Source organism: Volvox carteri (assembly GCF_000143455.1).
Source record: "Volvox carteri f. nagariensis unplaced genomic scaffold VOLCAscaffold_20, whole genome shotgun sequence".
NCBI lineage: Eukaryota > Viridiplantae > Chlorophyta > Chlorophyceae > Chlamydomonadales > Volvocaceae > Volvox > Volvox carteri.
The window spans coordinates 1,461,580-1,484,070 of NW_003307563.1; the positions used below are offsets into that span (position 1 = coordinate 1,461,580).

At 53.9% G+C, this 22,491-nt stretch overlaps 6 protein-coding genes across 6 annotated transcripts in view; 1 reads left to right on the forward strand and 5 right to left on the reverse strand.

Moving 5' to 3' along the window:
• VOLCADRAFT_104885 (uncharacterized protein) overlaps window positions 1-3,006 on the forward strand; it is a gene marked incomplete at both ends in the record, with an annotated part of 8,551 nt that extends 5,545 nt beyond the window's left edge. The window contains 3 exons of the mRNA XM_002950739.1: window positions 344-444; window positions 1,223-1,494; window positions 1,950-3,006. Of these exons, the coding sequence (XP_002950785.1) occupies window positions 344-444; window positions 1,223-1,494; window positions 1,950-3,006 (1,430 nt within the window). The remainder of the gene's footprint in view (window positions 1-343; window positions 445-1,222; window positions 1,495-1,949) is intronic.
• A 2,743-nt stretch (window positions 3,007-5,749) lies between these two features.
• On the reverse strand, window positions 5,750-6,801 carry VOLCADRAFT_104886 (uncharacterized protein). The gene is made up of 3 exons (XM_002950835.1): window positions 6,492-6,801; window positions 6,263-6,411; window positions 5,750-6,073 (listed from the first exon to the last, which is right to left on the reverse strand). The coding sequence occupies exons 1-3, from the start codon at window positions 6,751-6,753 to the stop codon at window positions 5,936-5,938; spliced, it is 549 nt and encodes a 182-aa protein (XP_002950881.1). The 5' UTR covers window positions 6,754-6,801; the 3' UTR covers window positions 5,750-5,935.
• Window positions 6,802-7,226: 425 nt separating this feature from the next.
• VOLCADRAFT_91325 (uncharacterized protein) lies at window positions 7,227-10,399 on the reverse strand (the record flags this gene model as incomplete). Its single annotated transcript, XM_002950836.1, has 8 exons — window positions 7,227-7,282; window positions 8,229-8,268; window positions 8,424-8,552; window positions 8,777-8,824; window positions 9,008-9,057; window positions 9,125-9,215; window positions 10,054-10,119; window positions 10,295-10,399. The coding sequence occupies 8 exons, from the start codon at window positions 10,397-10,399 to the stop codon at window positions 7,227-7,229; spliced, it is 585 nt and encodes a 194-aa protein (XP_002950882.1).
• A 1,127-nt stretch (window positions 10,400-11,526) lies between these two features.
• On the reverse strand, window positions 11,527-12,665 carry VOLCADRAFT_91326 (uncharacterized protein; the record flags this gene model as incomplete). The annotated part of the gene is made up of 2 exons (XM_002950837.1): window positions 11,527-12,389; window positions 12,593-12,665. The coding sequence occupies 2 exons, from the start codon at window positions 12,663-12,665 to the stop codon at window positions 11,527-11,529; spliced, it is 936 nt and encodes a 311-aa protein (XP_002950883.1).
• A 764-nt stretch (window positions 12,666-13,429) lies between these two features.
• Window positions 13,430-16,971, reverse strand: VOLCADRAFT_91327 (uncharacterized protein; the record flags this gene model as incomplete). Its single annotated transcript, XM_002950838.1, has 7 exons — window positions 13,430-13,473; window positions 13,551-13,988; window positions 14,243-14,467; window positions 15,367-15,870; window positions 16,260-16,381; window positions 16,746-16,753; window positions 16,954-16,971. The coding sequence occupies 7 exons, from the start codon at window positions 16,969-16,971 to the stop codon at window positions 13,430-13,432; spliced, it is 1,359 nt and encodes a 452-aa protein (XP_002950884.1).
• A 1,554-nt stretch (window positions 16,972-18,525) lies between these two features.
• VOLCADRAFT_91328 (uncharacterized protein) lies at window positions 18,526-19,679 on the reverse strand (the record flags this gene model as incomplete). The annotated part of the gene is made up of 2 exons (XM_002950839.1): window positions 18,526-18,694; window positions 19,501-19,679. 2 exons carry the CDS (start codon window positions 19,677-19,679, stop codon window positions 18,526-18,528), a joined length of 348 nt encoding a protein of 115 aa, XP_002950885.1.
• Between the last annotated feature and the right edge of the window lie 2,812 nt (window positions 19,680-22,491).

Sequence of the window (22,491 nt, forward strand, 5' to 3'; positions counted from 1 at the left end):
GAGAGGGGGGAGGGAAAGGGGAAGGGAAGGGGGGAGAGAGGGAAAAGGGAGGTAGAGGCTAGAGAGGTATACCTTTCAAAGCGTCCCCAAGCGCTTAGGACGTGCAGGAACAGGATCGTGTCATGAACTCAATTTAGTTTATTTTGGATTTTTGCTAAACCCTAGGTACGGCCCGGCTTTTTCACTTCCATTCAGGAAAACCCCAACCCGAAAAAGGTCCCCCTACCACCCACACACCCCACACACGTAACCCTCCCCACACATACATACATACGTACGTACGTGCTGGGCCCTGCTGGTGTTTTTTGCCTCCTCACTTTCCTCTTCCCGTCCAATTCCGCAGCATGTCCGTACATTCCGTACTTGTTGTTGACGTTTCCACACGCATTCCACACGATGTTGGAGCGGCCCCAGATGACGTGTTTCGTGGCGGCTCCCGCTCTCGTGAGTGAGGTGTAGCGGGGGGAAGGGGGGGAAATGAAGGAATGTGCGTGCGTGTGTGTGTGTGTGTGTGTGTGTGTGTATTTTAATGATCTGAGCCGCGATAAGGGCAATGCCAATGGCGTGTGTAGGTGTATATGTCATTTAATGTCATGTCATGTTACGGAGTGGGAGGCTTCTGGGCCACTTGAACACATTGTCAATTCTACGATTTATCACACCACACAGCACCATCCACCGTTACCACACTGTACTACACTGCCGTACGGACTGCAAGTCCAAGGCGGTTGATCCTGCCTTCTAGAATCCCTTCCCCCCCCCTCCTCAACCCCTCCCCCCCTCCCCTCCTCAACCCCCCCCCTCCATCTCACACCGGCATGTACCTCAGGCTTTGGCGGATAGACTGGACCCGCCGTCCATTCGCTTCCCCGCCACTACTGCCACCACCACCGCCTCCCGGGGCAGTAGCAGCAGTAGCAACAGTTGCAACGCTGCCGCGATCAGCGCAGCAGCAGCAGCCGCCAGCAGTACGAAGCAGCCGCCGTCGAACGGTATCAGCAGTGACGCCGGCGGCACATGTACGACCAACGGCGGCAGTTGCAGCGGACGGTGCAGCAGTAGCAGTAGCAGTAGTAGCTGTGTGGTAGGCGGAGTTCAAAACAAGGGCGGAAAAAGTGGTGGCGGAGGCGGAGAGGGCGAAATCAGTGGCGATGGTGGCCCTGCAGTCTCAGACGCCGACGCCGACGCCGCCGCCGCCGCGCCACCTCCGTCGCCCCACCAGCGCTCACCGTCATCCCCGTCGACGCCGACGCCGACCCCGCAGAAGCCACAGCCACAGCAACGGCAACCCTGCCATCCTTCTCTACCTGCTACTGCTGCTGCTGCTACTACAGCTCAGCCGCCGCCGCCGACGCAGTTCCTGCTGCATAACCCCGACTGGCCTTCCGAACAGGACTTGCCGTACGAGGTACTAAACAGCATAGTACGACTGCCTTGGGCCTTCAGTCTTTGGTCCGAGCACTGGGGGGAGGACAGGTTTCGGAGCATTGCAAAGTGAGAATTGGATTGATCGAGTGCGGTCGGGATGTGGGGGTGAGGAAGGAAAAGGTATTTGGATGTGTGTAGACTTTATAGGGCGGACGTATATGTGTATGTATGTATGTTTGACTGTATCTATGTATGTATGCATGTATGTATGTATGGGTTGGTGGGTGGGTCGGACTCCCCCAGGGGCCAGAGGGGTTGAGGGGGGAAAGTGCGTGGTGGCGGGAGATTAGGGTCTCATGCCGTACGAGGAGGGTCGCTAGAAGTGGATTGAAGTCCGTAAAAGCCTGAGGGATGGAGGCCCCGTGGGCGGTCAATGTGACCAGTATTTTACTATTACAATATGCACATTACCATATACATATACACATATACATACAATTCTAATTCCTCCGCACCCGCCGTACCCGCCGTACTCCACCCCAACCCCTCTGGTATCATCTCATCATATCTTTCGGCGTCAGGCGGTTCTGGGACTCAAACTACGCCTCAGCTGCCGTACGAATCGCCTCCGCCATCCTACGCGTGGAGTGTTTTGCCGCCGCCAGAACCGCCCCGGCTGCTGCCGCCTCCCCGGGTACGGACCATAAGTCGTCGACACGGCACCCGTACGGCAGCGGCAGCGGGCAGTCCTCCAGCCGCCGGCCGCCACACACACCGAGTGCCGCCGCCGCCGCCGCCGCATCCTCCAATTGCCGATGGCGGCTGCTGGCGGAGGTGTTTGCCAGCACACTGCGCGGATTGGGCCCGGGGGTTGGGGATCTCGACGATCAGCTGCCGCTGCTGACGTGGCTTCCGACGACCCTACTGATGCTGTACAATGACCCATGGGTCCGAGCGCTCGTCGCAAATGAGAATCTGGACGCCATTGCGCAGGCGACGCATCGGGCGGCGGCGGAAGCGGAGGCCGCGGGCGCTGCAGCGGCAGCTGCGGCGGAGGCGCCGCCGCCGCCGGTTTGGGAGGAGCGCCTGGCGCGTACCGTCGAGTCGGCGGTGGATCGGGCCGTGGGAGACCTGTCATTCGGCTTTTCCTGCCCGCTGTTGCCGCTCGTACAGGACGCATGGGTGTCACAGCGGGTGGCGGCGACACTGGCGGCGCGGCGCGGTGCTGCCGCCGCCGCCGGGCTGGCAGTGATGACGGTGTCATCAGGGCCGGCCGCGTCGGTGCCGTCAGTCGCCGCCGCCGCCGCCGCCGCCACTATGAACTGCGGGAGCGAGCCGAAACGCGGCGGCAGCGGCAAGAAATCCGCTGCCGCTGCGAAGGCATCAACGACGTCAATCACTGGCGGCGGCGGCGGCGGCGGTCCCACAACGGCATCACTGGCGGAGGTCGTGGCGTCGCATGAACCGTACGGCGCGTGGCTGGCCGCGGTGCCGCAATGGGTGCAGGCGGCAGTGACACGCTTTGTCATCGAAATGTTCGAATGGATGCACGTTGCTATGCGTGGGGATGGAGGCGGCGGCAAGCTGGCGAGAGCGTTACTAGAGGCTCGGAGCAAGCTGGGGCCGCCGTTGGGATGATGACGGTTGGCAGTTGGCGGTTAAAATGGTCGTAAACGCTTTTAGGTTTATTCGTTAAAGACTCTCTTTCGGCTGGATTTTTGATTGAAGCCGAGCAGCGTTGGTTGCTTCCGGGCGCGGTCTTGGCGGCGTGTGAATGCGTATGTACGTATGTGTGAAACAGGGGGTTATATCTTCACCCGTGGCCGCTACCCGGCGAAACCCTGCCTTCCCCGGTATTTCGGGGCACCCTCATCCAGCCACCCTAGCCAACTTCTCAGTGGATCGCTGAGGTTCCGCACCCACCACCAGCATCCAACGGAATCTACCGGATCAACACGGCGGCTCAACTCCATTCCTGATCGGCTCGCGAGTCAACTTTATCCCAGGTCACCACCGTCCATCGACTAGAGGCACTTTACCTTCCACCATCGGGAGGATTTTCGATCCCGGAACCTCCCGTGGGTCGCGCATTATCAGTAGTGCCTAACCTGGTATGTATGTATGTGTGTAGGTCGGTATTGGTACGTGGGAATTTGGCATGAAGGAGTGTAGCTGCAAAATTGACGCCTGAAACTATGAGGAGACTTTGGAGCGGGGTCTGTTCTTTTTATTATCGCTGCGATGCGGAGTGTTGTGGTACATGAGACTGGCAGACAGACTGACAGACAGAGAGACAGGCGAACCAATGAACATTCGGCGGGCTTACACATTACACATATTTATACAACGGCAAGCAACCAGGAATTCACATGGCGAAGTATCAGCATTGGATGGGTCTGGCGGCCGAACAAGCGGGCAGGAAGGAGGTGCTCCCGCATATCACAATGTTTATCCCGCGTTCGGCGAATCGCAAGCTTATGCAGTTTAGGCTTTGCTGTTGGGCACTGGCGGCTAACAGAGCACGTAAGGGACGGCGTTATATACCTAGGGAGGAGCGAGTATGCCCTTGCTGCGGCACTCATAGCCATATCGAGGATGAGAAGCACATTTTGCTGGACTGTCCGGTGTACGACAAAATCAGATCTGATATGGATTTCCCACGCCTCGAGCACATGAAGGACGCTATGAAGTGGGAACCTGAACGCCTGGCAAGGATGCTGGAACGTATATAGTCCCACCGCAACTCTATCGTTCCCTCTGGTCGTTAGTATCCTTCACCACTTGTTTCGTTGGAAGTGCGAGGTAGGATGGTGCTTATAGGCGATCTGGCAGCCCTTGAGCCCTCGGCTCGTATTAGGGTGGTTTGCAGGTACGGGGAACGCACCCACGACCATGTAACAACAACAACAACATATTTTCACAATCCCGATTAGAGTATAAAATGTTTATTCATTATACATGTGACCCTCATGAGGCGACGTCTTGAAATTGAGCTGATGAGGGGTATCGCAGCGAAAAGCACTCCCACACGTCCGGGGCGACCGGGGGGGAACCAGAGGGGTGGATAGCAACAGACCCAGTTATCGACAACGGCTCCACAACCCGCAAGAGGCCGCTAGGGCGCCGTATCGCGCACAGCCCGCCTCGCCGAGCCAGTGGATGCACCACCACCACCACCACCATCTCAACACACACGCAGGGGTCCCTCCATTTGCCTCTCGGACCCTCCGGTGGTCGGATGGGATGAGGCGCACCCACCCGGGGCCCGACCCCGCTGGGAGGTGACGAGGGAGGTGAGAGAGAAGGCAGGTCGCAGTCGCCGGCTGCAGTCCAAACAACCTATATGGGATTAAGAACGACCTTCCTACAATCCTGTGTGCGACAATCCGATGGGTTGTACGGTCGGAAAGCTTCTTCATCGCGGCATTTCGTGTGCATCACGTGATAAGGCCCTTACACACTGGCAGTAGCACATCCAAGTTACAACATGGGTGTGTTTTGCTTCCCGCTCCCCGGCCCCCCCCTGAACTGTCATTGTCACAGGCACATGGTTATGGTGGGTGATAATATACAGCAACTATCGCCCTCCGCGGCGCTATTACACCGCCATCCTCCGTACGGCACCGGCACCTCTGTACGGCACCGGCACCGCCATAGCAGTCCGAGACAGACTTCCACAGCGCCGAGGTGAGAGCCCAGTCTCCTGAGCGCCAGCGCCTCCTCATAACAGCAGATACAAAACTCGTGCTCTCCCAAGTGCACATTAAAATGAAATCCATCGTTACCCGTCCCCGATCGGTCTAGGGTGACGCGCCTCACCAACAGCATGCCACCGTTGTTTGCCGTTTGTCCGTTCCGACTGCCGCTATGTAAAAGTCTTGATTTGGGTCAAAGGGTAAAATATAATCTCCCTCTTTGCCATTTGTCTTCTTTGGTCATGTATGTTGCTTAGCCCGGCCGTAACAGGCCCACCGCAATCCATTGATCACACCCCGAAGGCACCAAGCAAGTGCATGTGTCCCTTAGCTCCAGCAAGACGTGCAACCTCAGGCAGGCTGCGTGCACCCTCCATCATCTCTACGGCACGGTCGTCGTCAGCTTCCAAGCCATACCACCAAGCGCTTCTCAGCACTCTTATAAACCACTCTGACACTCCGGCTCGCGGATATGGCACTTAACACATCACTTGCGGCTCCCGACCCAAAACCAATAAACTCGCATACACACATATATGCACACATCCTGCCACGTGGGCCAACTGCGGAACTGTCACGCCGCAAATATAAAGCGGGGTCGCTGCCGCCATAGCGTTGTCTCCACAACTGAGTCACAGAGCGGCGCCAAACGGCTGCCTCGGAGTTCAACCCCCACATAATGCCCACCTTGTCGCAGTCAAGTGCGCGGCTAGTCTTGGAAGGTTATGCTCACGAAGTAAGGTAACATAAACAAAATCACGGAGGCCCATTTGAAGGCGGGCTGGGGCGCGGAGGGAAGCGCCAGTCCATCCACTCCATCACACGCCCTGCCCGCGTTAAGTCACGCTAAGCGACGCTGGGCCGACCGACTTTTAAGAGTTGGCTGAGCGACCGCCCTTGCCGTCCTGGTTCATCTTTCCACGCTGCTTCTGCGGCTTCACCTTGCCGCCAGCGGCCTTGCGGCGGTCCTTCCTCTCCTTCGTGGGCCACAGCAGCTCTGGGTAGTACATCTGTTTGTGCACGGGCACAAAATACAGCACAGATTGCAATCATGATGGACACCAAAAGTTTTCTGAGGATCTCCAAGTTTGTGCTCAAGGCCTGGCAGTTAAGCTTAGCAGGGACATGCCGATTGACTGACCACCTACAGCAGTCTGCAACGATGCCGTCCGGCTATCGTGTCCACATAGTTTCCATACCTGAAGGTACGCGACGCGAGCAGCAGTACCCCCGGCAAACAGGAGGATGGGAAGCATGGCCACGACAGCCACGGTCAGGCTACTGCCCTTCGGCTTGGGTGGGTCGATAGGAATCTTGATATCCATCGTCTGTGGCTCCTCTGATGGGACTGCAAGAAACATAAGGAAACTGAACCTTGTTGACCACTAGATCAGGATGCATTCCGGTTGGACAAACGAACGTGCCCACCTGCAATTCGAGGGTCATGCCATTGAGGCTCCTTGGTATTCTCGTTGATGAAGTACACGTTCTTAGTTTCTGAGTCCTTGACAACGAGGTACCGTGTCGCCTCGGCGCCTTCGCCCACCATAAGAAATCGCTGTCCATCGTCCGCTTTTGAGACGTCTGGAATTTCCTTAAAGCTCTTATACAGTGTTTTATACTCCTGTGCAAGACAGCTTGCCGAAAGGCACACCGCGAGCGCCAAAACTGCACAACGGAGAGACGCCATTTCTATAAGGCGTATCAGCCAAACAAATTGGAGGAATGTAAGCTATTGGGTCAATGGGCGCCTGGCTAGTCTTTGTGCAACAGCTGCCCGATAGGCCTTATGTACCCCAAAATGGACAGCACACAAACAGTAGTTTTGGAGTTACCGTTTTGCACACCATGCTGTAGGAAGACGGTTCCGCATTGCATTCATAAAGCATGTAACAATAAGTCGTGCGACTAATGCTAGTTAGCAGCTCCGAAAACCTTAAACGACCCACTTGGAAAATGAATGATTTGTTTAACCTCAAATAAAAACTGCAAATTAAAATAAGGGGATTAGCATCTTTGAATCCCATTTTTTTCTGTTCCATCCATTCGGTGAGCTCCTTGCCGGCCCTATTTGCCTTTTACTAGGAGGAGGCGATTTCCTTGATGGTGTAGTATTTTAGAAATCTGTTAGCATGTTTTTGAAAGGTCTATAATTCTGTAATATTACAGTGCATTCGGGCCTGCAGGCGGGCCGTATTCTTGCAGTTCTATGACGCGGCCTGTGGTCAAACATGAAGCACCAGAGCATGTCACATGTAGCAGATTTGCATTGGATTTGAGGTCTACATAATCCTGGGTAATGTTAAAAATATTTTGGTGCAACGCCCAACGTCTTTCTATAAAATGCGTTCGGACCGCGGGAAGTTGCGAGAACTTGTGGATCGCGAGTATGAAAACAAGATAATGAAGTTACACAGGCACTGCAGTTTCGCTCTGTGACCCGACCAACGGTATTCGCACGTGGGTGTGCGTGTGCAGCCGCGTGCCAGAGCGCGAGTTGGGCCCCTCACGTTCAACCTGCTCCTTATACCCATGACACCTCCCACACAATGTCTTAGGGGACGTGCTCACGATCATCACCATATATCCGTATGTCAAAAAACGTACTGCTGGTAGCAAATGCTCAACAGAAACCCAGCACCGTACATCTGCACCCCAACTCAAAGCGAAGCAAGGAAGAACATAGTATTGTGTAACACAGCAAAGCCAAAAGTTTTGGACGGCATTTCTACGGAGATGTTTTCTGGTCCGTTGCAACTACTGTGCAGGAGAGCGCCTGCAAAACATGCCGCACATGCGGAGCACACAAGGCCACAACAAAACGGAAAGGGCAAAAAGGCTTGAACCTGAATGCTAACTCGCGGAGTGACATGCAAACGGATAAGTAGCACTGTCCTGTCCCACATGGTATGCGCCGCATATCAACGAGCAGTACAACATGGCATGCCCGTGCACCGGGGCTGACCATTATTCCCATCTGGAATTGGACACACACGCTGTCTCCCTCTTCAAACTTCACCCAACCCCTGGAAAACGTCTCCACAACTGCATATGCCACACGCCCAGCAACATACCCACTCCTGAACATTGCTAGCTGTCAGTACTTCCAGGCCCCCTGCATCCCTTCCCCAGCCGCCTCAGCATGATCATCTTCCACCCACTCACCGTCTGCCTCCCCATCCACCTCCTCGTCCCCTTCCTCATCCTGCCCACCATTGCAGGTGGCTACTATGTGGCTGGCTACCGCCGTGCTTGGCGCCCTCACACTTCCTCAAGTGCCCAACACCACCGCCGTCCAAGAACGCCTCAGGACGCGCGGACACGTCAACCCGCATACGGGAACCCGGAGGGGGCCCGCACCTGCAGCATCGTCATCGCCTGCTCCAGAGCCGCCTTTGGAGGCAGCAACGGGGCTGACATGCGGCGGGGAAGGGGAAGGGACAGCGGAAGGGAGCAGGGAAGAAGGTTGAGAGGGACGGGAGAGGCGGGCTGGGGAGGAGGAGGTGGGGGAGTCGGGAACGGGAGAGGTTTGAGGGGGGAAGAGCTCGCTCCAGCCATCACCGGCTACAACTGCACAAGGGGACCATCCCTGCTCGTGGTAGCTTATAGGTCAACTTCCCAACATCCAGTCTAACAACAGAATGCATTTGATCATGGTAAAAGAACCAACAGTGGTTCGCATGCAATATTGCCGTACTGCAATCTTTCCCCACCGTACATGGGTTCAGCTGCTGCACCGCAGCCGCAGGCGACTTGATCCCCTGAGGAGAAGAGGGGGAGAACCGGTTTGAGCGAGAGCGAAAAAGGGGATAAAAGGGACTTTGGCGGCAATGGGCGCGTGGCACTGTCAGGCAGCATGTTCACGGGATTATGCCGGTAAGGATACGGAGCCACTGCGTGCCGCACCACTTGGATTTTCGCGTGTGCGCCTCAGCGGATCCTACCTTGAGGGAGATGAATTGATTGAATATGCCGCTAAGGCCTCCATCGCCACCTGCGTGCAAGGAGCGACCCAGGTAAGTGCCATGCATGATACGTGACGCGGAAGGTATGTCACCGACCTGCCACACACTTGCCTTTGGGTTCGTCGGCCTCGCTTGAACGGATTCTTGTTTTGACTGTTAGCACGGGTACGGGCCTGGGAATGGTTTCCTGTAATTAGCGTCCGTTTAGGCGGGCAGCCTAAGCGTGCAGTGAGTTTTGACAGCATCGAGCAACTGGCTAATTAAAGGGTTACCCCAGGGCTGCAGGCGCCCCAAGATTGCAGGCTCCATTTTAAGATTTTGGTCTATGTGTGTGCACAAACAGTGCAGCAACAATGCTTATGGGATGTTGTGGCTCTTGCTGCTGCGGTGTTAGCTATTGAGCACGGGATGCGGTATATGGCAGCTCTGGGAGTTCCACGGAAAGGATGGGATTCTGTTTGGGTTCGCTTGCTGCTGTTGAGGTGACTTGCGTTGTCTGGTCTGGGTGGGTGTCGTGTTTGCTCTTATCGTCTCAGGCGCAGTGCACGGCCCGCTGGCCCGTTGGCTCTACTCTTTGTGAGTCTGGAGCCCACTGTAACACCCACCCTCCCAACACACAAAGCGCACCTTCTTGTCCCAAGTACGCTCCGACGTGCTCTAAAACCTAATTTACTTGGCGAGTGGTCCCACCCGGGAGTACTGTGCCGTATATATGGCGTGCCGTACACATCTGTAAACTAAGCCAAGCAAAGGGCAGTTCCCATCCTTCGGATTTTGTTTACCCTTTAAGGATAGTCACCGGAAAAAGGAAAGAGTCTCCCGTATGCACGTACTTTGCCGAGGTTACAATTGGAACAAAAAGGTGCCGGCGGGGATTTGAGGTCTGCGCTGATTTCGCTGCTAGCTATTTGGGTGGGTAGTTGTAGCAGCCGGTACACAGTACGGCGCTATAAATACGCGCATAGCGCGACCACCAGCATCTCGAGAGGCCTTTTCAGCGGCCAGCTGCTACAGTAGTGGCGCACATGCACCATGTGTGCACTCTGTCGTTCCCTTTGGACGTTAGTCTCCTTCATCACTTGCTTGTCTGTCTGAAGTGCGAGGTAGGACGGTGCTTATAGGGGATTTGGCAGCCTTTGAGGCCTCGGCTCGTGTTGGGCGCGGTTTGCAGGTACAAGGAACGCATCTCACGACCATGTCACACATATACAACTCCGGCGTGGGTTGAGCTTGACGCTGTCCTCTCAAATGCCCCTATCCCGGCACCTGGTCTTGAGTGTGTGCTGATGATGTCCGCTGCTCATCGACAGGCATCTCAAGCGTCCTTTGGTTTGCATCAGCATTGTGTCGAGACATTTCACGTCGGCTCATGTTAGGGCCCCAGGAATCCCGTTTAGTCCTCTGGCTATTGTAACCCCTTTACCATGACGTTTCTCCGGACTATTCCCAGCGGCCCACACTGTTACCCACATCTTCCTACTCAGCCTGCCAGGAAACCCCATCCACTCACGGAACCAAGCAACGGACAAAGCAGCCAGTTATAACAGCCTGTTATAACATTCGTAATTACGAATACAGCACAAGGAAGCATGCTGCCAGCGTGGGTGCTTATTTGGAGAGCAGCTAAGACATAGTATATGGAACCACTCGGCAACACAAGGACAAGTTGTTTTGGTTAGGAGTGGCAACGAGGCAGCAAGGAGACGCGCGGGGCGAGGCCCACATGGAAAGAACTGAACTGAGCAATACCTAACACGAAAACGCACACCTTGAACAGCAATACGGCTCACGCCGAAGCTTGAGAAATTCTGTATGGGATGACTCAGCAGTCTATAGCCACCAGTCCAGAGGGAAGTAGCGTGTAAGTCCCCCATGAAGCGGCAGAAGGCATTGGTTTCCGAGAGAGGCAACTCTCAGGGCAAAACTGCAAGCCGCGGCTGAAGACGAGGACACACGCAAGCCCAAGGCACCCAATTAGTAAAACATTATGATGAAGCAAAAATAACTATTATCTAAACATGAAATATATGGGGTGTCTAGGACCGACACCTGAATACGCAATCTTTTGAAGGCAGACTCAGAGACAACGCAATTCGTACCCAGATAGCCTCTTCAACGAAAATTGGTCCCGGACGTCGGGATGCACCCACTCGCATAGCTGCCGCCATAAATCTGCGGCCATACTCCGTGGCACCGGTGGTGGCTAGGACCCCACCCCACCCCAAGCACACTGTTGAAAATCCCCCGGACAGACACCAGCCACACTTGCCTTACAGTAAACATTATAACTAATCAGCATGTTAACCGGAGGCATGCAGGTCTGGGCGCGATTTGAGACATTAACATGACGATTTTGGTTGTATGACGGGGCCACCAGGTTCAGTGCCAGTATGAAGGCAGACGGAGGCCCTGTCACTCGCTCTTGCTGACCAGGCATCTCGCTAACAACGTGGCTATCCGCTATCTCTGGCCACATACATATCTGAGGACCTGCATGCCTAAGGTCCAAAGAATGGTGGTAACGAGTCCGTGAACGACAGCCAGGACGTGCCATTGGCTTGTGCGCTCCCTATACGGTCCACATCAACCAGTCCCCATTCCTCTTCATAGCGCTGCAGCACCACACTGTCACCCTGGCCCAGCGACAACGGCACAGAGAATTCCACGAAGACGGAGGGCCGTGACTTGCTGGCATGTGCAGCCCACAGCATGTTCGGTGACGGCATGCTGCGGTACCCGGAACTGAATTCGTACAATAAGGAGTACCTCACATTAAATCCGCCTACACCATTCAAGGCCAGGGCCGGTGTAGAGTTGCCAAGGGATGAGTAAATTGGCGTGGGAGCAGTGCTGCCGCCTGACCAGCGCCACGCAGACACAGGTGGCGCGGGTGGGTGGTCCACCCACACTAAATCTAAACACTTGACGCTACTGTTGGAGACCTTCTGGCAGCCCTGAAGCATTGGTTCATCCCAGTAATCCTCCATGCTGTCAAGACGGACGATGTCAATGTAGGCGTTGTTTGTATCCCGGTTAGCCGGAGGAGAGCCATCACATGTGACGGCGCCAGACCGCTGAAGCATAATGCCAGTGCGGGGCTTGCCAGGCGGCCCACCAGCCAACAGTGTCGCGATGGGTGAAGAGAACTCCACGTACACCCAGGGTGCACAATACGGGCACTCTAGGAGCGACATGGCCCAGGTGCCGGGAGGGGAGCGGGTGCCATCCGCATAGGTGTACACAACACGGTAGTCGACGTGCGAGTAGCCGCTGGCCAAGAAACTCAGGTTGGTGGGCACTGTTGCACAGTTGCCGGCCTTACTATATAGAGTTCGCATGCACTGCACTGGCGGTGGAGTATCTGCATCATGCAAACGCGGATTCATTCGATGGGAAAAATCGTCAAGAGCCGTTGGCAGTTATAGATGTGTGAAACAGGTGGGTGTATCTTCGCCCGTGGCAGCTACCCTGCGAAGCCCTGCCTTCCCCGGTATCTTTCGGGGCACCCTCATCCAGTCACCCCCTTGCCAACTTCTCAGTGGATCGCTCAGGTTCCGCACCCACCACCAGCATCCAACAGAATCTGCCGGGTCGACAGCGGCCCAACTCCATTCATGATCAGCTCGCAGATTAACATTATCCAAGGTCACCACCGTCCATCAACTAGGGGCGCAATGCCTTCCACCATCGGAAGGGCTTTGACCCAAATGGGTATCGATCCCGGGATCTCCCGGGGACAATGGTCGCGCCTTACCAGTGGTGCCAAACCCTATATATAGATGCATACAAACAAAAGCATTCCTTCATCTTATGAATTTGAGCTTCGAATTCGATTGCTTTGACTGCAAAGCACCTTGTGCACGGCATGTCGTTAGAGGTAGACAAGGCGCATACATGCGAGTTTATGTGTACTTGCAAATAGACAAGTACATTTAGTATAGTATGATGTGTGGGACAAGGGGGTCATTTCTTCACCCTGCGGCCGCTACCCGGCAGACCCTGCCTTCCCCGGTATTTCGGGGCACCCTCATCGAGTCACCCCCTAGTAATCTTCTCGTTGGATATCGATCGATCGATCGATCGCTCAGGTTCTGCACCCACCACCGGCATTCAACGGAATCTGCCGGATTAACTCCATTCCTGATCAGATCGCAGGTTAACTTTATCTCAGGTCATCACCGTCCACCGACTAAGGGCACCATACCTCCCACCATCGGAGGGGTTTTTGGACCCGGACAGGTCTCGATATCGGGATCTCCCGGGGACATTGGTGCGTGCTCTACCAGTAGTGCCTAACCTGAGTTTTATAGTATGTATGGCATGTATAGTATGTATGTATGGCATTAGAATACATTATGAACACTTTATTATTATTATACATTCACACGTTACGCGGCGACTCTATGCCAGGCAATTAAACTGCTGCGGCTGTACACAAACACGATCTGTGGGAAGATACAATACATCGTGTGGGATGGTCGCTGCATGAACAGAATCCAGCCGCACGCACAGATGTACGTACCTTCTATGATGGCTCTCTCGGACCATACCCAGGACGCATTGGAACGGGCCAGCACCCGCCCACTTGAGTTTCGAAACGACATGACGACACCCGCAGAACTGCCATCAAAAGTGTTCTGGACCAGAATTTGGATGAGGTTGGGCCCTTTCTGCAGGGTCACTGACAACGACGAGATAAAAATGCCAAAATAATCTATGCTGGTATTCATCTGCATGCCGTTGATGTAAATCCAGGCGTTACTGTTTGTGCCAACAGATATATTGGCAGTCACCGCACTTGCAGCCCTGTAGACGTAGCTAAAAGTAGTTGGGGGGTTTTCGGGGACGCCATCGAGAAACTGTGCTGCGCTGCCACGTGACCAGATCCATTGCGCTTCTGGGTCAACAAAGGACTTGTAGCGCCAGATGGCCACTCTGGGGGTACCGAAGAGGGCCACAGCTGCGACACGACAGATGTGCGATAGGCAGCAGCGGGGTGCGTGTTTCCATAATTACAGTTTGAAAGATAGAAGTGATGATTGCAGGTGACCTGATAAGATGATTCCATCGGGCTTGCGTTAGCGAACAAGAAGTGATGATTAATGATGCAAACAACGAACCAACCGTAGTGCGACAAAAGCTATTTAGTGCCAAGAGTTCCCAATATCGTCCTTCCACAGTTCACTTGGCCGCGGTCGTTTGATTGCAACTTACGTCTCACCCCGCCCGCCACAGTTTTTTCATCAATGAAGAAGCCGGGTCCTGCTCCCTCATCACGTTTGAGGGTGCAGGTGTTCTTGCATCGCCTGAATACCCAGTAACGGCAGTCTGGGTTAACGGAGCATGCGCTGCAGCAGTCCCCTGACGATTGCATTTTGAGAATTGTGATTGTTGAGGCCTCCGTACCGTAAGTCGTACCAGGCAGCACATTGGCGCACACTGCAAGTCGATCGGTACGCACATGTGTATACAGTGCAAGCTTATTAGGTGACAGCAGGTAATCGCATGAGTAGCAGATTGCAGTACGTATCCTGCTTACATGCATACTTATCCAACCTTTGTATAAGATGCTTGCTGACCTGGAGCAGCCAGGCATGCATTCACTCACGAGTCCAGGGCGACACTCAGATGCAACATGTATGGACCCGGAAAGGGTGACCTCCGTCATGCAAGATGCATGACGTGTACATACCGAGGACATGCGCAGCATTCGTCTGTAAAAACTTTGATCGTCTATAATAGATTGCACCCTCGTATGAAAGAATGGACGGTCTCTGTAAAATATACCAGCAGGGCACGATCTATAAACGACCATACATTTGCAGACTTAAATCTAACTACAGCTCCATCGGGAAGCTGTAGCAGCTGGTCTCTGAAAAGTCCTCTTAAGATGCTTGTGGAGTGCATTGATCAAGCACTACTGGCCGATCATCAATTACTTTTCCAGCGGGAACGTAAGTTAGTGTCAGATATACGGCAAAAACGGTGATAATATGGGAGAAGGATGGTCGCAAGTGTTCATGTGTACAGCAGCTTATCATGTGCAGCGGGTGGTGTGCCCGCACCAGGCCCATCCATGACATTCCTTGTTGCAGCCTTGCTTCCATTTTTGTTTTCTTCACGTATTCCCATCCCTCATTTCGCTGTTGTTTCTTTCATTTGCAATACCTGGTTGGATACCTATTGATACATGAGCTTTGCTCACTCCATTCCAGTGGATCTGGGACCTCACTTATCACCGGGGCCGCCGCCTTCCTGGTGAGCTGCATCGGATATACAAGCGCTGCTGGCCTACAATGACAAAGACGCACATGCAATTCATCGCTGTGCACACCCACCTGCAGAGGCAGCGTAATATCCAAAGACTTGGATCTCCGTGATATGTAAGGTAGGTTGCTTAATTTGTAACGTGACCCATCGTCCGACCTTGGGTGTGTCAAAGGGGATGGTCGCTGAAGCATTGATATAGGTACCGGCATCTTGCTGCCAGACCAGGGGGTTTCCTGTAATGTTGCGTGTATCGCCCCCGCCTGCTGCATTAGTAATGCTGACATTCCCAATGCGCAGCTCTGCATTCCGCAGTTGATCCTGACAGCAATCACGTCGGTTGATGATGACAACCCGCTTCACAAGTGCCACGGCACCCAGGTCAACAGAAATCCAAGGCGTCGAATCCGAGATTTTCGAGCTAAATAAGCTGACGTTATATTTATCGAGGGGACTCGGATACTCCGTGACTCCATCCACCGCGTAACCTGGGTCGTAAGTGTTCCCCCTCTGGTAGTAGACTGATGATGCGTACACTGCCTGACGCAGGGCTAGGTTAGGAAGATCGTCATCGCCTGCATGAATGGACGCGCACATAGGAGGTGTTTTTTAACAGGAACAAAAAGAGGCACCTCTTCCAGCAGGCCAGGTAGGTGCCCAATCGTTGGCACTACAAGCAAGCAAGTTCCACACCTACACGCCCCTTACACATCATACACATCACTCATGCATCATCTCTACAAGCGGAAGCACCTTACTGGTACTCTTTCCAACCGTAACCCGCAACTAGTAACACCAGACATTGAGCGAAGGCAAATGAATAGCGGGGGAAGTGCTCCACTGGACAGCTTTGGAGTGGACCGCTGCACATTCCATTGACGGTGTAAAAGTACCCCTTGCAAAGCGCACGTTATCGTATGGCCATTGTGTATCATTTCGATATAACAGAAATCCGTTCACGCACCAGTTGCACAGGTTGCCATCATTAACGCCGCCACCAACATAAGTGGAAGACGTGCCATGAGCGCCGAGGATGTGTACCAGTCGCCTTCCCAGCAGCTGCTGGCGGCCTTGCGCCTTTCCATACTGCAATCACAGCAGCGGCATATGCATTTCTATCTTGTCAGAGTTGAAACCGAAATCAATGCAATACAGCAATTATTCAAGCAAATCATCGAGTTATGTATGATGTGTGGGACGGGGGACCATATCTTCACCCGTGGCTGCTACCCGGCGAAACCCTGCCATCCCCAGTATTTTGGGGCACCCTCATCCAGTCACCCTAGCCAACTTCTCCGAATTCAGTGGATCGCTCAGGTTCAGCACCCACCTCAGGTTCGGCATCCAACGGAATCTGCCGGGTCAACGGCGGCTCAACTCCATTCCTGGTCAGCTCGCAGGCCCACTTTATCTCAGGTCACCACCGTCCATCGACTAGGGGCAGTCTCACCTTCCACCCTGTATGCATGGAGATCAGATGACCGGTGGTGGTAGCTTGTGCTGTTCGCACCCAAGCACTGTACAGATAGGCCACAAAAGAAACTAACGGGTGCCAAGGTGAAGCCAGCAACGCAGCTCGCTCAGAAAGCACCAAATAAGCGGAGATAGACACTCCCCTTCATCATGGGATTATTCCCGGCAGCAGCAGTACCTCCCACCGTTTTTAGTTTCATCATATTTTTCTTCACCACTCATCAGCAATCAATATGCAAGAACGGAAGCCTTGTATGCATACAGATGGCAATTGCTAAGAACGTTATCGGCCAGAGGAGCCGCGGCCGTGCAAAAAGGAAAGCAGCGCGGATGCAGTTCAGCCGTCCTGCTGCGTGAAGTATTTCTTAACCGCGTTATTTGACTCATGATTTTTTATTTCTTAACCGCGTTATTTGACTCATGATTTTTGCGCTATGGGGTTATCTTACTTACCTGGTTGCGATAAGCTCCAAAGCACGTTCTTTCGATCGGTGCGGCGGTGGAAGTTGGCAAAGACTGTGGTAGATGTTTGCCCAAAAACGTGGAAAATTGAATGTGCAATTATTGTACTTTAAATGAAATGCGAAAAGTATTACAAAAGCGTTTCGGATGCTTTCTGCGGGTATATGCCGTACCTTTGTTACGCCCGCGGGCGGACGGCTGCGTTCCTCCTACCGTAACACTTCGTGACACTCGTGAAGACGTATGTTGTTAGGGGGTGATTCCACCCGCGCCCGCAGGTTAGTAGTCCAGCTGGACTAATAACTCATTACGGATTAGGAGTTGTAAGGGATTTGTGTTCGTTACCAAGTAGGTATGGCTTGGCTTTGATCAGTACGACTCTGTGTCGTGCATGGCTTTGCCAGACTATTTTAAGGCATCCCTACACATTTATTTGTAAGTTTAGTATTCTTTCCTTCTTTGTCTCTCAGCCAGCGTCGGATGTCGGGCTATGCGGACCGGGCAAGTTAGGAACTAAAGCTTCCTCCAGTCGCCAACCGGAGCCAGTTCCTTCCAGATGTAATAATTCGTGACGTATGGAAGCATCCAGCGCGCGGGTTATGAATGGCGGAGTTAGTAATATGGCGGAGTTTGTGGCCGTCGCACGCCCGTGTACGAGCTTTACACGGATTAAACTTTGATCACTATGCCATATATGTCCGCGTTCTTGCCGAAATAGTGGCACAGATTCGGTGATATATATTTTCTACTCGGAACAATTACCAAATTTCGTTCGCCGTCTCGACAAATTTCGACAACATTGCGGTCTTAAACCTTCGTATTGATAGTCAATTGCCTTAAATGGTCAGCAGTATCTTCTATCCTAGTCGTTTTTGTCTTTCACGCATGGAATATAAGTATCGGTAATATTTGCGTTTAATCCGTTCCTTATTCCAGACTTCTGCTGTCCTTCGCTGCTTGTACATCTTGATTACACTTCTTTACACTACCCCCCCCCGCAGCGATATCACCAGGAGCGAACCCAACATAACTTCGTCCAACAGGTCGCGGGCAAAACCTGATAAAACATCCATTCAGATAACAAGAACGAATTCCCTGCACCGCCCCACTGATCAGCTTAGCAGCCATACGATCTGCCCGCTGATCGGCTCGACCCTACCCTAACTCGACAAGCTGTGTTGGCTTCCTCGAAGTCGGAAAAAGGGCGGGGCCCCCCTGCATCCGTACAGGCCGGTAACTAGGGCGGCACGTGTGACAATTGTTCGGTATTGTGAACGAGGTGGGAGCTGTGCTTGTCAGTGCGCCAGCGGCTTCAGCAATCCGCCCCACAGCCGCGCGCTTCTTCGCGCGCGAGCTTCATCGCGGCACACTGCAACCCTTCGGAGGCCCCGAGCATTGGCCAAAGTTATTGTACAAACGAGCAGCTTGCGTACTTCATAGAGAAATGAAAGCAAATTTGTCGGCCTGCTGGTGGCAAGTCGGAATGCCCGTGCGGGCAAATGGTGACGCAAGCTGGGTGTTCGAGTTATCATACGCCATCAAATCAGAATTCCATAATAAGATACGCGACACTTTTTGAGATAAAATTTAGCCCGAGAGGCGTTGATATGACTTTGTGAGGCAGCCAAACTTCTTTGTGCTCATACGATTTCTGTTGGCTACAGGCGAAATACCTTGCAATAGAGAATGCAATATATTACCAATAACGCGTTTCAGCCGGGCGAGGTATTATGTTTGGTCCGTTGGTCCACACACACACGGCCACACACACGGCCACACGGACATGGGCAATCCTACAGGGCGGGGGCCACCCTGGGCGCTTCGCGCTGGGGCCCCGCCCAAAAAACCCCGTACTTATTTTGGACCAGTGGCCGGCCGTAAACTTTAAGCTCAAACCACCGGGCAGTCCAGGCCCGGTGGATTACGAGATAGACACGTAAAGAAAAAGCAAGTGCACCAAGCCAGAGGGTGGTGCAGGCGGGGGGAACAAAAAAGGCAATCTGAGGTAGCAACACGGCGAACAGCCGTAACAGGATAGTGACCACCAGGCGCTTGGGAAGGTTTGCCTGCCGCTGCTTGGGAATCTGAAGAATTTCCTTCATCGTGTCGTTCATATAGCGGTCTGGCATGCCATCTGTTCAGCTCCTAGCCTTCCCTTAGAAGGGTACCCAAAGTAGGACACTGTACGACATAGGTCACCGGCACCACACATGCATCCGGGTTGTCGCTGTCCTTGCAAAGGAAAAACTTCACATTCTTGTCACGCTTACGTTACGGGGTCGGTGGTGCAGAGGGTGTCCAGAATCTTGGACAGCGTGCGTACAAAGGCCGAGTACAGGCCATCCTCCTGCGTCGCGTCCAATGACACCATCATGGTGTTCACTGATCCAAGGTTCATAAGCTCGTGGTTGAGCTCTGGGGGGAATGTGTGTCGGGCCAAACTGGCCATCTTTGGCAGCTCTCGTGATCATGCTGAGGTAGTGCTCGGTCGTTACGTTCAGTGATGCACCTCGTCCACCTGTCCAGTAATGAGAGAAACATGTCAATGTTTGACAGAGGCATTTCAAGTAAGGCCCTGTCAGGATGCACAGCAGCTTCCTGTTTACAGCAAAGGCAGCCTCCCGGAATACTGCTGTTTCCAGTCCAAACAATGGGCAACGATTTTCCACATGAAAACTAGCCTTCCAACAAGTCCTCCAAAGGAGAACGTGCAACTTGGGTGTCCGAATCTCGGGGCAGGGCAGCAGATCCCGACGCCTCGCTGTGGTCAGGATGCTCATCGTGAAGGCGAGCGTGCTACTCAACCCTGTAGCCGTCATCATCGTTCCTTTGCCGATCAGTAGGCACATCGGCTTCACGTCGTTCGTTACCACCGTGACTTCCGTTGCCGTCCACGCGCGCCACATCCTCATACTTGCCATCATCATCATCATCATCGTCATCATCTTCTTCTTCTTCCATGATGCACAGCTTACGACGCTTAGGGTTTCCCTCTCCAGCTCTGGCCTGACGCCTCTTGCGAGCTGCTGTGGGGTCCATAATATCAGTTGTGTCTCCTGAGTGGGTGCTGGGTTGTGTGATAGGTGCCGCTGCCATTGCCACTCCCGTTACTGCTGCCGCTGCTGCCGCTTCTGCTGCTGCTGCTGCTGCTGCTGCTGCTGCTGCTGCTTGGTGAGCAGAACGCCGAAGAGCCTGTTCAGGCACTGCTGGCGACGCAGTCGCCGCTGCCATCGGAGGTTTGCTCGGGCCCCCAGCAATGTGTGCCACTGCTGGTTGAATCCGCACAGACCCAGGTGCTGCCGCCGCAGGAGAACTGATTTGCCGTGGAGGCACAGGTACAGCTAGCATCGCATGCCCTGCAACCCCTGGCACTGCTGCTGCTGCAGCCGCTGCTGTTGCAGCCGGAGGTCTGCCTCGCCTTCCACCAGCTGACGTCGGCAGCAGTACACACCCTGTAGCCCCTGGCACTGCTTCTGCCGCTGCCGCCACAGCTTCTGCCGCTGCCTGAGGTTGGCTCCGCCCTCGAAAAGTGGGTGCCGCTGGATGTGGACGCCCTTCACCACCATCTGGTGCCGCCGCCGCTGCCACCGTTGCTGCCCTTGCCGCCACCACCTTCGGAAGTTGATGCCTACCAGGCGGTGAAGTCCTTGTACCATGGCCCGCAGTGGTAATGTTGCTGTCGACCTCCGCTTTGTCCCAAATAAAAAGGTGAGATGGGCACCGCGCAATCCACCTGTCACCTTGGGCTGCCAGGCGTTCTCTAAGGTCCCTCAGTGCGATTGCGATTCATGCGTGTGGGGAGACAATGCGTATAGCAATACGCGTCCAAACGCACATCAAACGCACACGGTCCGCAAGGTTATTCGCATGCGAATGTAATGTTACAGAGTGTAATGTAATGTTACAGAGTGGGAGGCTTCTGGGCCGCTTTATCACATTGTCAGTTCTACGATTTATCATCTTATAGCACCGTCCACCACTACCACACTATACTTCGCCATACGAACTGCAAGTCCAAGGCGGCGGGTCCAGCCGTCTAGGACCCCTCCTCATCCATTCACCCGAACAACCGAAGAGACGGAGGGTTCGGCAACCGCCACCAATCTAGCGTGCGAATCTGGTCCATCAACTGCGACCTCAACTCCACATCTCAGCAGCTTGCCATAATCTCGCGCTCCCGACTAATTCGGGGGTCTCCCCAGGAATCGAACCCAGGACCTTTAACCGCAAATCGCAGTAGTGTCAACCCAGACCAGTATTCGCATGCAAATACATGTTGCGTTTCATGCGTATGGCGGCTGATTGCGTCAAGCTTAATGCGGCCTAACCTAACACACATGATAAATCGCATGAAATATTGCAATTGCCAGGCGATGTTGTATGTGTTGGTCGCATACTCAGTTCGTTAACCTTCACGCAGTCTAATGAAACTAGGGGGCCGGCTTTCCAAAGCCGAAAAGGGGCTCGGCCCCGGTGCAGCCACTTGCTCCCTGTTTGATTCGCAGGGCAGTCCGTACGGCATAGGAATGCAAGCACAAGAACGCCGTTATGTTTGGAGTACACACTTGTTGTTGTGTATAGCTTTGAGATGGTATACTATCGACAATGCAAGAAGTATGGGGGCTGTGTATATGTGTATATGGGGGCTGCCGACATGGCCCGCTGTGGGGGCTGGCACCTCCGCCGGTGGAACGGCCCGACCTGGGCGGCCCCGCCCTCCTCCGTGCCCTCTGCTGGGGGGCCGGGCCGCGGCCGCAGCGGATCGGCTGGTCAGCAGCCGCCAAACTCGGAGCCATGGAAAGCTATCTTTGTCGCGCTCCGATTTATCTGAATTGTCTCCTTTGGCATTTCGATATAGAATGGATATAGCATTCAAACGCTATTTTTTGCGGGGCGAGATATGTAAGCCACTGACTGACTGACTGACTGACTCACTGACTGACTGACTGACTGACTGACTGACTGACTGACTGACTGACTGACTGACTGACTGACTGACTGACTGACTGACTGACTGACTGACTGACTGACTGACTGACTGACTGACTGACTGACTGACTGACTGACTGACTGACTGACTGACTGACTGACTGACTGACTGACTGACTGACTGACTGACTGACTGACTGACTGACTGACTGACTGACTGACTGACTGACTGACTGACTGACTGACTGACTGACTGACTGACTGACTGACTGACTGACTGACTGACTGACTGACTGACTGACTGACTGACTGACTGACTGACTGACTGACTG

Excerpts from the sequence above, each read along its gene's own strand:
- VOLCADRAFT_104886 (XM_002950835.1), bottom strand. The coding sequence starts at position 6,753 with ATGGCGTCTCTCCGTTGTGCAGTTTTGGCGCTCGCGGTGTGCCTTTCG. Across the intron at positions 6,412-6,491 it reads GCATGACCCTCGAATTGCAG|TCCCATCAGAGGAGCCACAG; the intron begins GTGGGCACGTTC and ends TGTTTCTTGCAG. Across the intron at positions 6,074-6,262 it reads CTCGCGTCGCGTACCTTCAG|ATGTACTACCCAGAGCTGCT; the intron begins GTATGGAAACTA and ends GTGCACAAACAG.